The sequence below is a fragment of the Anomaloglossus baeobatrachus genome, chromosome 1, assembly GCF_048569485.1.
Source record: "Anomaloglossus baeobatrachus isolate aAnoBae1 chromosome 1, aAnoBae1.hap1, whole genome shotgun sequence".
Classification (NCBI taxonomy): Eukaryota; Metazoa; Chordata; class Amphibia; order Anura; family Aromobatidae; genus Anomaloglossus; species Anomaloglossus baeobatrachus.
Genome location: NC_134353.1, coordinates 1,151,804 through 1,165,623, shown reverse-complemented (window position 1 = coordinate 1,165,623; position 13,820 = coordinate 1,151,804). Strand labels below are relative to the sequence as shown.

At 46.2% G+C, this 13,820-nt stretch overlaps 1 protein-coding gene across 1 annotated transcript in view; it reads right to left on the bottom strand.

The window, feature by feature from the left end:
• Positions 1–6,117: 6,117 nt before the first annotated feature.
• The window catches only part of PI16 (peptidase inhibitor 16), a 211,818-nt gene continuing 204,115 nt past the window's right edge, over positions 6,118–13,820 (bottom strand). Inside the window, exons 5-7 of the mRNA XM_075332328.1 lie at positions 9,884–10,864; positions 8,045–8,326; positions 6,118–7,062 (exon numbers count right to left, since the gene is read on the bottom strand). Of these exons, the coding sequence (XP_075188443.1) occupies positions 8,064–8,326; positions 9,884–10,864 (1,244 nt within the window). The 3' untranslated portion in view covers positions 6,118–7,062; positions 8,045–8,063. The remainder of the gene's footprint in view (positions 7,063–8,044; positions 8,327–9,883; positions 10,865–13,820) is intronic.

The following is a 13,820-nucleotide window of genomic DNA, read 5'->3' as shown; positions in this document are numbered from 1 at the left end:
CCAGAGTAACAGGTCTCTAGGCACGTCCATCTTCTTCAACAACTTCAACATTGTAGGCCCCGGTTCTCCCTATTCCTTGAAGACATGCGCAGGTACTGTCGAGACGGTGGGGAGGAAAGCAACCGGATACAAAGTGGAGTCTATAGATGGCCAGATCTGTCTATCATGACCGACCATACTGGAGAGCAATCAGATTCCCGACAACAGGTTTGAGATTCCTTCACCGGAGGTAGCTGCTCATCACCCCCATCTGAAGCGTATAGCTCACCTGATACCTGAGTTGGACCCAGAAGCCCCAATAGCTTTACTCTTGGGAAGAGATATACTACGAGTTTACAAGACTAGAGAATACATCAATGGCTTCCAAAATGCTCCATACGCACAGAAGCTCAATTTTGGATGGGACATTATAGGAGACGTCTGTCTAGGAGGAGTACACAAGCCGACCTCAGTCAACAGTATGCTCACCAATACATTAGAAAATGGACGCCCGTCTCTCTTCCAGCCATGTCAGAATAGTCTGCTGGTAAGGGAGTTACCGTGCAGCACCACTCTGCCTTGCCCTTTCTCAGTTCCTTCCAATGAAGACCACGCTTGTGAAGGTGAACAAAACCACATAGAGTGTGCAGTCTTCCACAGGCCAAAGGAAGACAACAAGACAGCGATGTCCATAGAAGATAGGATGTTCTTGGACACCATGGATCGGGAAATAGTCAAAGACAAATCAAACAGTTGAGTCACACCACTACCATTTCGACCTCGGAGACGACGCCTACCAAACAGGGAAATGGTCTACAATTGCTTCATCTCCCTCAAGCCCAAACTTCAGAGGTCACCTGGGACAAAAGAACACTTCTTTACCTTCATGGAGAAGATCTTACAGAACAACCACGCAGAGGTCGCACCCGCACTTCAAGACTCTGAGGAGTGTTGGTACTTACCTATCTTCGGTGTGTTCCATCCCAAAAAGCCAAGCCAGATAAGAGTGGTATTCGACTCGAGCGCCAAATGTGAAGACGTCTCGTTGAATGATGCCCTATTGTCGGGCCCAGACCTCAACAACAGACTCCTAGAAGTACTACTCTGTTTCTGCAAGGATTCAGTGGCATTCATGGCTGACATACAACAGATGTTCCACTGTTTTCTCATCAAAGAGGAACACAGAAAGTATTTGAGGTTCTTCTGGTATCGCTACAACGACCCCGATAAAGACATTGCAGAGTACTGGATGAGGGTACACATCTTCGGGAACAGTCCTTCCCCAGCAGTCGCTATCTACGGCCTCAGAAATTCCGCCAAAGAGGGTGAAGAAAAGTATGGGTCAGATGTCAGATCCTTCGTAGAAAAAGACTTCTATGTAGACAACTGCCTGAAGTCCACACCAACAACTGAGGCTGCAATCAGTCTGCTAAAAAGGGCTCAAGAAATGCTTGCCCTGTCTAACCTGAGGTTGCATAAAATTGCCTCCAACAGCCGAGAATTGATGGAAGCCTTTCCCTCTCAAGACTATTCCAACGATCTAAAGGACTTAGACCTAAGCATTGACTCCCGTCCCATGCAGCGGAGCCTAGGATTGCTTTGGGATTTGAAGACGGATGCCTTCACCTTTCAGATCAACAAAGACGAGAAACCCTTCACGCGCAGAGGAGTTCTTTCTTTTGTGAATAGCTTGTACGACCCATTGGGATTCGTGGCTCCAGTAACTATCCAAGGCAAGATGATGCTAAGGGACTTCACCCAAGAGACATCTGATTGGGATGACCCACTTCCAGCAGAAAAAGCAGATCTGTGGACTGAGTGGAGGAAGTCTCTCGAAGCCTTGACCGACCTTCGTGTAAAACGACCGTATGCTCTTGTGCCATCCACGGAAGTCAAAACACAAAAACTTTGTGTCTTCTGTGACGCATCAGTCAAAGCGATCGCAGCAGTAGCGTACCTCAAAATCACAGATGCGAATGAACAGAGCCACATCGGTTTCGTTATGAGCCGGGCAAAACTGGCGCCACTCCGTGAACACACGATACCCAGACTTGAGCTCTGCGCTGCCGTCCTCGCGGTTGAATTGGCCGAACTTATCTCAGATGGGATGAGCCTGGAGATCAAAGACGTTGAATTTTATACAGACAGCAAAGTGGTACTTGGGTATATCTGCAATGAATCGCGATGCTTCTATGTCTACGTCAGCAACCGGGTACTAAGGATCAGAAGATCCTCTTGCCCTAGTCAATGGCACTACGTGTCTACCCATCACAATCCTGCAGACCACGTGACTAGATCCGTTGCACCAAGTCATCTGAGAGACACTACATGGTTCACAGATTCTGCCTTCTTGCACCGTTCGATGCCTGACATCAGAGTCTGATACATTTGAGCTAGTGGACCCAGATGACGATGAAGAGCTTCGTCCTCAAGTGTCTGTTCTACATACAGTGACATCAAGTAATCACCTCAAATCTCATCGATTCAGCAGGTTCTCGACTTGGAAGTCACTCGTTCGAGCCATCGCTTTTCTACTTCATGTAGTTCTTTCCTTACATATAGTTACATAGTTACATAGTTACTAAGGTTGAAAAAAGACCTAGGTCCATCTAGTTCAACCTTCCTCCACCAGTTCTACATTTGGTCACAAAGTCATTTATAACCAACAATGTTGTGTGTACTGAGGAAATCATCCAGCCCTTTTTTGAAAGCTGTTATAGTATCTGCCATTACTACCTCTTGTGGTCGGCATTCCACAGTCTGACTGCTCTAACTGTAAAGAACCCTTTCCTGTTTAGCTGTCGGAATCGCTTTTCTTCCACTCGCAGTGAATGCCCCCTGGTCCTTAGTATTCCTACAAGATAACACTACCTACAAGTCAGAGACTTTGTAGAGGATGGCATCACTGCAAGCATGCATTCATCGCTTCTAATCTGGAAAGAGCTAAGATCGTAATACTCTGCGTTATACAAAATGAGACCTACACCAGCGAAATAGACAACCTCAATAAGGGACAACCCATTCCCAGAGACAGTGTCCTGAAGAAGCTCGATCCGTTCGTTGACCAAGACGGACTGCTGAGAATAGGTGGTCGCCTTCAAGAAGCCGAGGTAGAAGTTTCAGAGAAACACCCGATAATAATCCCTGGACTTCATCACGTAACCGCCCTGCTCATTCAGCATCATCATGTCTTAGTGAAACATCAAGGTCGTCTGTTTACTGAAGGGAATCTACGAGCAGCCGGACTATGGATAGTCTGAGCGAAGAGAAATGTGAGCAAGCTCATCTTCAACTGCGTTACGTGTCGCAAACTTCGTGGCATGTTCCAAAATCAGAAGATGGCCAATCTGCCACTCGACAGACTTAGTACCGAACCTCCCTTCACCAATGTCGGGCTAGATGTGTTCGGGCCTTGGTGTGTGGCCACACGACGGACTAGGAAGATCCATGCTGAAGCAAAGTGCTGGGCAGTTCTATTCACTTGCCTATCCATCAGATCTGTCCATATCAAAGTAATCGAATCTATGGACACTTCAAGCTTCATAAATGCTCTTCGACGCTTCATCGCGATCAGAGGCCCTGTGAAGCATATTCGTTCTGATAGAGGCACAAATTTTGTTGGAGCAGCAAGAGAACTCCAAATCCCTTCTAACCTGGATATGGTCAATGTAGAAAGGTACCTAGGCGAGCAAGGGTGCACCTGGACTTTCAATCCGCCACATTCCTCACACATGAGAGGAGCCTGGGAAAGAATGATAGGGGTAGCACGCAAAATACTAGACTCCGTCTTCTTACAAGCAAATACCAGACTTACACACAAAAGTTTGACTACATTCCTGGCCGAGGTCTAAGCTATCATGAATGCAAGACCGCTGACAACTGTTCCTGGTGATTCTGGAGACCCGACCATCCTTACTCCTGCTATGCTACTCACGCAGAAGACTGGTGTTCCAAATGCTCCACCTGGAGAATTTAACGACAAGGACCTCTATAGACGACAATGGAGGCAAGTGCAAAATGTAGCCAATGTCTTTTGGGATAGATGGAAAAGGCAGTACCTTTCCACTCTGCAAACCAGGACAAAGTGGCAGAAAGACCACCCAAACCTCAAACTTGGCGATGTTGTACTTGTGAAAGACAGTCAAGCACATCGGAATGAGTGGCCACTCGGCCTAGTCACCAAACCTTTTCCCAGCAAGGATGGGAAAGTACGTAAGGTAGAGGTTAGAGTGTGCAAGCTTGGGGAGAACAAACTGTTCCTCAGGCCTGTAACCGAACTTGTGTGTTACTGATTTTCCCAAAAGAACCAAATAGTGGCATCCGTTGACGCCAAGCAGGGAGTGTTCTGCCTGATGGCAGCCTGCTAATAGTCATTCATTGCAATTTCTGTTACAACCCCTAGAGGTCGTTGTTATTCTTTTGAATTGCTGAGTTTCCCTTTAAGCTAAATGTATTCTGGGTAAGGAATGCCTCCCTGAGCTGAGAAGAAGCCTGCAGCCATTTTCTCCTTGGATTTGTCAGGAAAGGACCTGCTGATTCACCTCTCTGTACATTCACCCCTGCCTAGTCTAATCCGGTGAGCAAATCAAAATACATGTGTTAGTGATAGAATCTTAGGTGCAAGAATGTAGTAAATGCATTGTACATTGTAATTCTACACCTTTAGTTTCATCCCTGTCTTGTTTGTATAGATAAGATTTCTGTGTGTTGCAGATGCAGTGACCTTTCACCTACATTCTCATAAGAACTGTATCTCATGCACTGTTATGCTATCTTAACTCTGTATTAACACTGTACTGACTGTAATAATTTTCTTGTTATAGTTTTTACCCGTATAAAACAGTATCTTGGATATACCGTATTCTGTATACCGTATTCAACTGCATCTTGGATATTCCTATATTCACTGTATATTCCACGTATACTGAAATCAAGTTCACGTTACCAGCCAATAAATCAAGGCTACTGAATTCCAGTCTGTTTATTTGAAATGTGAACGAGGGTTTAGCTGTATGCCGGAGTTTCACAGCGTTACGTGAAAGAAGGCAGAATAGATGCTGAAGACTTATGTCACCAGGCCCCAAGCATCACATGAAGTGCCTAAAAGTCCTCATAATTACACTGAGCCCGGCAATCTGCAGTATGGTCAATATGCGAATATGTAAGTAAATAGAGTAGATGCAAGTTCTGCATCCTATGCATACTGATATCCCCGAGATCGAAATGTCTAAACAACCCCTGTATTGCTTGTATTGGTTCCTCTCCAACCTGCCTCTCTCTTCTTCTACATATTTCTTACCATTGGAAAACCAACATGTCTAAGTATTGAGCCATTAATTGTCTTCTAATTATTGGTACTGGATCTGAGGTAGGCACAGCTGTTCACCAATGGTTCCCACTGCTTCTCGGCCTCATCTCTCATGTTATTTTCTAGTGCTCGCTTCTCGGACTCTTTCTTTCTAATGTTGGTACTTATGATTTGTGATGGCCCACTGGAGCCTCAGTCGGCTGGGAAGGTCGGGGCCACTTGGGGATCTACTGCGATCCTCGCATGACACTCGGCTCCCGCTGGCAGCACAGCAGGAGCCGAGCGTCATGTGAGTGTCCCTGCGACTGAGCGCCGCTCATGCGAGCAGACCTCAGCTGCAGGGTGTGGGCAGGCTCTGAAGAGGGGCGGGCCAGCGCTGCGGAGTGGCGGGAGGGATTTCTCTCCTTCTCTCCTCCGTTGTCGGCTATTGCCATTCTCTCCTTGCACTCGCGGTACACTGGTGTCCGCGAGTGCAGTACGATTTTTTTCTCGCCCCATAGACTTGAATGGGTGCGAGAGAAATAAGACTAGCATTACAGTCGCAGTATGGTGCGATTGTTTTCTCGGTCTGATTAGGGCTTAGAAAATAATCACTCATGGATGCTGGGACATCGGCTAATATTGGTCCGAATGGAATGCGATAAAACATCGCATTCCACTCGGTCCGATTTTCATGCCGTGTGGCTTAGGCCTTATAGTGTGTCTGATCCTGGGGCCATCATCCTCACGCCATGCTCAGTAATAATGGAGATTTCTAATATTAATAACGGACACCATGCTCTATGTACAATGAAGGGAATTTTTATTAAGATTTTTCAAGTTAAACAGTGAAATCAAAATAAAGAAATAAAAACAATAAAAAACTGTTTACAAAGCATGAGTGAAATAGACTGTGCAGGCCAATCATGGACTTGTGCTAAACATACAGTTACAAGGGGAAATCATACACAAGGATCTGAGTCAGAGCTACCAAGTTTTACAAAAAATGCTCTGAATATATAATATGTTAGAGGTTCATGCAGATCTGATCTACCAATCATATAATTAATGATTCGGTCACATTTAATAATGATTCGGTCACCAACAAGAGTGGTAGGATCTCGAACAGCCAAAGAACCACTCAAATGGACAAGACATTTCTAATAATGTGAACGCGACTCATCCCTCAATGCCATCATTCATGTCCTGTGAAGATGCCGCCATACTGTGCCTGGCACCATAACTCAGTAGGCTCTTAGAAGGCCCACCAGCTCTCATCCGTTGGGTACACCTATGCAATTTGCTCTTTTACAATATTTCTATCTTTCTTGATGGTGGCTGGAGTAGTGTTGGATAGGGAAGCAGAAGACAGGCCATCTCCAAATCTGCAGTGACCGAGCTACCTAAGGAACCTAGCACATTTCTAGTAATACGTTACAGAACAGAAATATGTCCAATTGTTCTGATGTCAACTAAACATCTAAAGGATACAGAAAAACAAAAGTTGTAGAGATATGCTGAGCCCGGGGGATCTCAGGCGGAGCAGTTACCTCTGCGCTGGGCTCTCCAAGCCACAGACATGATGCAGAGAGGAATAGACAGCTCAGAACTTGAGAGAAATCCACAGACTGGGCAGAAAACTTCCATCATCAGCACAAATATCAGTGATGTCAACCACAGGTCTCAATAAATGAACTGGTCCTGATGACTTTCCCGAGCTTCTCAGAATGGTGAGTGAAGGCTTCTTGAGGAATATGGACTGAACCATTGAAGAAGTAACCAAGGATACTCAGAACCTAAGAAGGGAAGAATGGGGGAAACGTATCAGTTCTTCTCTTTCTATGGATCTTGTATTGTGACATCTTCAGTATCTCCAACCTTCTACTCACACTTAACTTTAAAGGCCTCTGCCCTACAAATAACCTGCTCCCCACTTAATACAAAACTTCCTAATGTTGCTGTAATTCCCTTCCATCCTGATCAGAGGCCTCTGCCCCAAGTTTAGGAGGGCAGACGGGAAACTTGACATTTTTAAGTCACAATTGTTAATTTCCAACTAAGGCTAGTTTCACACATCCGTCTTTTCGCCGGATTGGCGGACCCGGTGCACTGGAGTAAAGTGTGATACAGTACAATGGCAGCGCGACAAGCTCCGGTCACATGCTGTCATGTGACCAGAGCATGTGACCCAGAAGTTGCTGCGCTGCCTTTGTACTGTATCACACTGCACTGGAGTGCACCGAATCCGCCAATCCAAAGAAAAGACGGATGTGTGAAACGGCCCTAACAGGAAGTTTTACTGAGAGAAGGAAAGTAAAGGAACTAGCAAGAGAAGGAGAGCGTCCCAGTGAAACCTGCGGGTTAGTATGCAGCACTTACTAAAACCACCTGGACCAGAAGAGGGAGACAAGGTTGGAGAGAAGATCTTTCGGTGCCAAGAATAGATCTGTGCCAGCTGTGCTTCTTGTGGTTGCTTCTTTTGTAGCTGTTGGTGGTCTTTTTGTGGGATGCCCAGGATCTTTATCATCTACTGAACATGCAACATACATAGGACTGTTAGTCTGGTTAGTATTGTTATATCACAGGAAATTAATCCTAGAGAGGTTCCCACTATAATTGTCATTGGGACATACAGTGTTAATTTGTTTTATGCGCAAACACGGACAACATGGTGCTCTCAGATGTTAGAAAAGAAGCCATTCATCTAGTGTGAACGTCTAGGAAAAGCCTGAAGCTCCATGCAATTTCCTCAGCCGAGGCGACAGCACTGGTCCTTACCTGCTTGCTGGACACCTTGTCACTGTTTAGCTGCCGGGAGGTACAGGCTATAAATCCCTCTCTTGTACCCTAAGAGTTTGTGGTGCTGCTTGAAGCTGGGCTTTATATGAGTTTTCATGAGGCTGTGGCTTTGCTTGTTATATTCTCCCATGGGTAAAATGTGGTTTGTGCGATGAAGAGGGAAAACCAGTGGAGACTGTGAACTGAGACACGGATATGGACAAAGCCTTGGAGCTCGAATAAAGTGTGGAACCTGGACAGGGCGACCAAAGTATGTCCACACTGGATGTCCACCACAGAATAAAAGATATAATAATTAAAGATGCAGAAAAAATGAACATTCAATTGCATGTAACACTGAGTCCTTACTGCCAAGACATGGCTCATGCTACATTCACACTATAGGAAGTCTTTAGATATCCATAAGAGTGGAAATTATAGGTCCTTGAGAAGGAAGAGGAAAGGACCCTATCGAGAGCAGCTAATCAAAATCACTGGACAAAGCACAGACGATGGATGATCCGTAATGATGGCTAGTGAAAAGATCAGTAATGATGGGTGGTGAGAAGATCAGTAATGATGGGTGGTGAGAAGATCAGTAATGATGGCTGGTGAGAAGATCAGTAATGATGGCTGGTGAGAAGATCAGTAATGATGGCTGGTGAGAAGATCAGTAATGATGGCTGCTGAGAAGATCCGTAATAATGGCTGCTGAGAAGATCCGTAATGATGGCTGGTGAGAAGATCAGAAATGATTGCTGGTCAGAAGATCAGTAATGATGGATGGTGAGAAGATCAGTAATGATGGCTGGAGAGAAGATCAGTAATCATGGCTGGTAGGAAGATCAGTAATCATGGCTGGTGGGAAGATCAGTAATGATGACTGGTGGGAAGATTAGTAATGATGGCTGGTGAGAAGATCAGTAATGATGGCCGATGAGAAGATCAGTAATGATCCTCAGTCTCCTCAAGACCCCTATTCCCTTTTTTAGATTCCTCTGTCTCCTTCAGACCCCAATTCCTCCTTTCAGATTCCTCTGTTTTCTCCAGACCCCTAGTCCTCCTTTCAGATTCCTCTGTCTTCTGCAGACCCCTATTCCCCCTTTCCGATTAGTGTCTCCTCCAGACTCCTATTCCTTCTTTCACATTTAGCTTTATCCTCTAGACCCCTATTCCTGCTTTCAGATTCTGCTTTCTCCTCCAGACCCCTATTCCTTCTTTCAGATTCCTCCGTCTCCTCCAGACCACTATTCCTCCTTTCAGATTCCACTCTCCTCCAGACCCCTAATACCCCTTTAAGATTCCTCTATCTTCTCTAGACCCCTACTACCTCTTTCAAAATCCTCTGTCTCCTCAAGTCCACTATTATCCCTTTCAGATTCCTCTGTCTCCTCCAGACCCCTATTCCTCCATCTTCTCCAGACCCCTTTCATATTCCTCTGTCTTCTCCAGACCTCTATTCTTCCTTTCATATTCCTCTGTCTCCTCCAGACCCTATTACCCCTTTCAGATACATCTGTCTTCTCCTAACCTCTGTGCCCTTTTCCAGACTTTTGTTCTTACAGATTTGTCTTTCCACCTCCTTCCAGATTCCTGTCTCCATGAGACCACACTTTCTAAGCCATGCAAAATCATTTTTATCTTCTTCTGCCTTCTTCTAGACTTCCCTGTTACTTCCAGATGACTATCATCTCTAGAGTCTTTTGCCTCCTCCATCCTCATTCTCAGTTGAGATTGCATAGCTGCTGTGATAAGTAAGTATGTATAACAATGATGGAATTGGCTACTTTTTCAGGACAGTTCTCCTGAATGTTTGTGAGATGTTGTAAATCCTCTTACCTGGGGGGACTGATTTATAATTCCACCTCGTGGAAGACGACAATTGGTTTTTCTGCTTGATTGATGTCAAGTTCATGTTTTTCAGCTTCTTCTTTTGTGCTGATACCTTTGATGGCTGTTGAATGTCTTTTCTTCTTGCCACATCTTGACTGGCTTTTGTGAGGACTTTCTTGTCCTTGTCTACTAATACAGATGTGTCATGAGCTCTCGCTGGCTTTGTAGGGATCACACTCAGTGTCACCGGAATGATTCTTTCTTCTTCTGTTGGTACATCTGGTTCATCATTGGAATAAGCTTTGTGAATGGCAGTCTTGTCAATGTGGGGTGCACTGTCCAGAGGAAGAGAAGGGCTCACTGAAGCTGAGATGTCTTCTTGACTTGGATGAGCAATGACTTGGGTGAGTGGTTGAATTGATGACTGTTCTATGCCATCTGGAATGGAATTTTCCCTTATATGTGGAATGTTTATCGATAATGGTACTGGGCTAGTCCAGGTTGATTTTGGAACCATCTCTGATTTTGCTGAATCTGGGTCTAGCTCTGCTTTTGTTGTTTCTAGAACCTGTTCATGTGGGGTTGCCTCTTGAACCAGCTTTGATTGCGTTGGTTCTAGGTCCAGCTGTGATGGTGTTGGTTCTAGGTCCAGCTGTGATGGTGTTGGTTTTAGGTCCACCTGTGATGGTGTTGGTTTTAGGTTCAGCTGTGATGGTGTTGGTTTTAGGTCCAGCTGTGATGGTGTTGGTTCTAGGACCAGCTGTGATGGTGTTGGATTTGGGGCCAGTTGTGCTGTTGTTGGTTCTAGGTCCAGCTGTGATGGTGATGGTTCTGGGTCAAGCTGTGATGGTTCTGGGTCCACCAGTGCGGGTGTTTGCTCTAGGTCCAGCTGTGCTGGTGTTGATTCTGGTACCAGCTGTGATGCTGGTATGTCTGACATGAGCACTGGTTGATCTGTACTGGTTTCCTCCTTGTCTAAGCTTTTATCTAGTCATAAGTAAAAAGAATCTCATAGTGTAACCAGCAATGGTGAAAGCGTCTGTCACAGTAAGAGTCAATTAAATGCAATCATGATTTTGAGAGAGCCTGAAATTTTATTTGTCTCCATTGGAAACCAGACAAAGTATTTTGATTCACGTTCTTCATGATGTTGATGCTGTTTGTATTGTGGTCTCCATTCATTTTTTTTTCTATCCTGATGAATATTGCAGAATATATATACAGTTGGTGAAATAAGTATTTGATCCCTTACTGATTTTGTAAGTTTGCCCACTGACAAAGACATGAACAATCTATAATTTTAAGGGTTATGGTTTAGTAGTGAGAGATAGAATATCCAAAATAAAATCTAGAAAATCACATTGTATAAGTTACATAAATTTATTTCCATTTTGTACAAAGAAATAAGTATTTGATCCCCTACCAACCATTAAGAGTTCTGGCTACAGACACAAACACTTCTAATCACCTCATTCCCTGTATTACAGACGGCTCTTACATTGTCCCCTGTATAAAGCCTCTTGTCCACAGACTCCATTAATCAGCCAGACTCTAACCTCTACAACATGGGCGACCACAGAGCTTTCTAAGGATGTCAGGGCCAAGACCATAGACCTACACAAGGCTGGAATGGAGAAGACCATAGACCAGCAAAAGGCTGGAATGGAGAAGACCATAGACCAGCACAAGGCTGGAATGGAGAAGACCATAGACCTGCACAAGGCTGGAATGGAGAAGATCATAGACCAGCACAAGGCTGGAATGGAGAAGACCATAGACCTGCACAAGTCTGGAATGGAGAAGATCATAGACCTGCACAAGGCTGGAATGGAGAAGATCATAGACCAGCACAAGGCTGGAATGGAGAAGATCATAGACCTGCACAAGGCTGGAATGGAGAAGATCATAGACCAGCACAAGGCTGGAATGGAGAAGATCATAGACCTGCACAAGGCTGGAATTGAGAAGATCATAGACCTGCACAAGGCTGGAATGGAGAAGATCATAGACCAGCACAAGGCTGGAATGGAGAAGATCATAGACCTGCACAAGGCTGGAATGGAGAAGATCATAGACCTACACAAGGCTGGAATGGAGAAGACCATAGACCAGCACAAGGCTGGAATGGAGAAGACCATAGACCAGCACAAGGCTGGAATGGAGAAGACCATAGACCTGCACAAGGCTGGAATGGAGAAGATCATAGACCAGCACAAGGCTGGAATGGAGAAGACCATAGACCTGCACAAGTCTGGAATGGAGAAGATCATAGACCTGCACAAGGCTGGAATGGAGAAGATCATAGACCAGCACAAGGCTGGAATGGAGAAGATCATAGACCTGCACAAGGCTGGAATGGAGAAGATCATAGACCAGCACAAGGCTGGAATGGAGAAGATCATAGACCTGCACAAGGCTGGAATTGAGAAGATCATAGACCTGCACAAGGCTGGAATGGAGAAGATCATAGACCAGCACAAGGCTGGAATGGAGAAGACCATAGACCTGCACAAGGCTGGAATGGAGAAGATCATAGACCTGCACAAGGCTGGAATGGAGAAGATCATAGACCAGCACAAGGCTGGAATGGAGAAGATCATAGACCTGCACAAGGCTGGAATGGAGAAGACCATAGACCTGCACAAGGCTGGAATGGAGAAGACCATAGATCTGCACAAGGCTGGAATGGAGAAGACCATAGACCTGCACAAGGCTGGAATGGAGAAGACCATAGACCTGCACAAGGCTGGAATGGAGAAGATCATAGACCTGCACAAGGCTGGAATGGAGAAGACCATAGACCTGCACAAGGCTGGAATGGAGAAGATCATAGACCTGCACAAGGCTGGAATGGAGAAGACCATAGACCTGCACAAGACTGGAATGGAGAAGATCATAGACCAGCACAAGGCTGGAATGGAGAAGATCATAGACCTGCACAAGGCCGGAATGGGCTACAAAACCATAAGTAAGACGCTGGTGAGAAGGAGAAACTGTAACTGAAATAGTAAGAAAATGGAAGAAATACAAAATGAGTGTCAATCGCCATGGATCTGGGGCTTAATGCAAAATCTCACCTCGTGGAGTCTCCAGGATCATGAGGAAGGTGAGAGATCAGCCGAAAACTTCACAGAGGGAACTTGTTACTGATCTCAAGGCAGCTGGGACCACTGTCACCAAGAAAACAATCGGTAACACATTACGCCGTAATGGCTTAAAATCCTGCAGTGCCCGCAAAGTCCCACTGCTCAAAAAGTCCCATGTGCAGACGGCCCGTCTGAAAAAAGGCCCATGTGTGGCCGGACAGTCTGAAAAAAGGCCCATGTGCGGCCGGCCTGTCTGAAAAAAGGCCCATGTGTGGCCGGCCAGTCTGAAAAAAGGCCCATGTGCGGCCAGCCCGTCTGAAAAAAGGCCCGTGTGCGGCCGGCCCATCTGAAAAAAGGCCCATGTGCGGCCGGCCCATCTGAAAAAATGCCCATATGCGGCCGGTCCCTTCTGAAAAAAGGCCCTGTGTGGCCGGCCCATCTGAAGAAGGCCCATGTGCGGCCGGCCCGTCTGAAGAAGGCCCAGGTGCAGCCGGCCCGTCTGAAGAAGGCCCAGGTGCAGCCGGCCTGTCTGAAGAAGGCCCAGGTGCAGCCGGCCTGTCTGAAGAAGGCCCAGGTGCAGCCGGCCTGTCTGAAGAAGGCCCAGGTGCAGCCGGCCTGTCTGAAGAAGGCCCAGGTGCAGCCGGCCTGTCTGAAGAAGGCCCAGGTGCAGCCGGCCTGTCTGAAGAAGGCCCAGGTGCAGCCGGCCTGTCTGAAGAAGGCCCAGGTGCAGCCGGCCTATCTGAGGAAGGCTCACGTGCAGCCGGCCCGTCTGAAGGAGGCCCATATGCAGCCGGCCACCCGAAGAAGGCTCATGTGCAGCCGGCACTTCTAAAGAAGGCCCATGTTAGCCGGCCCGT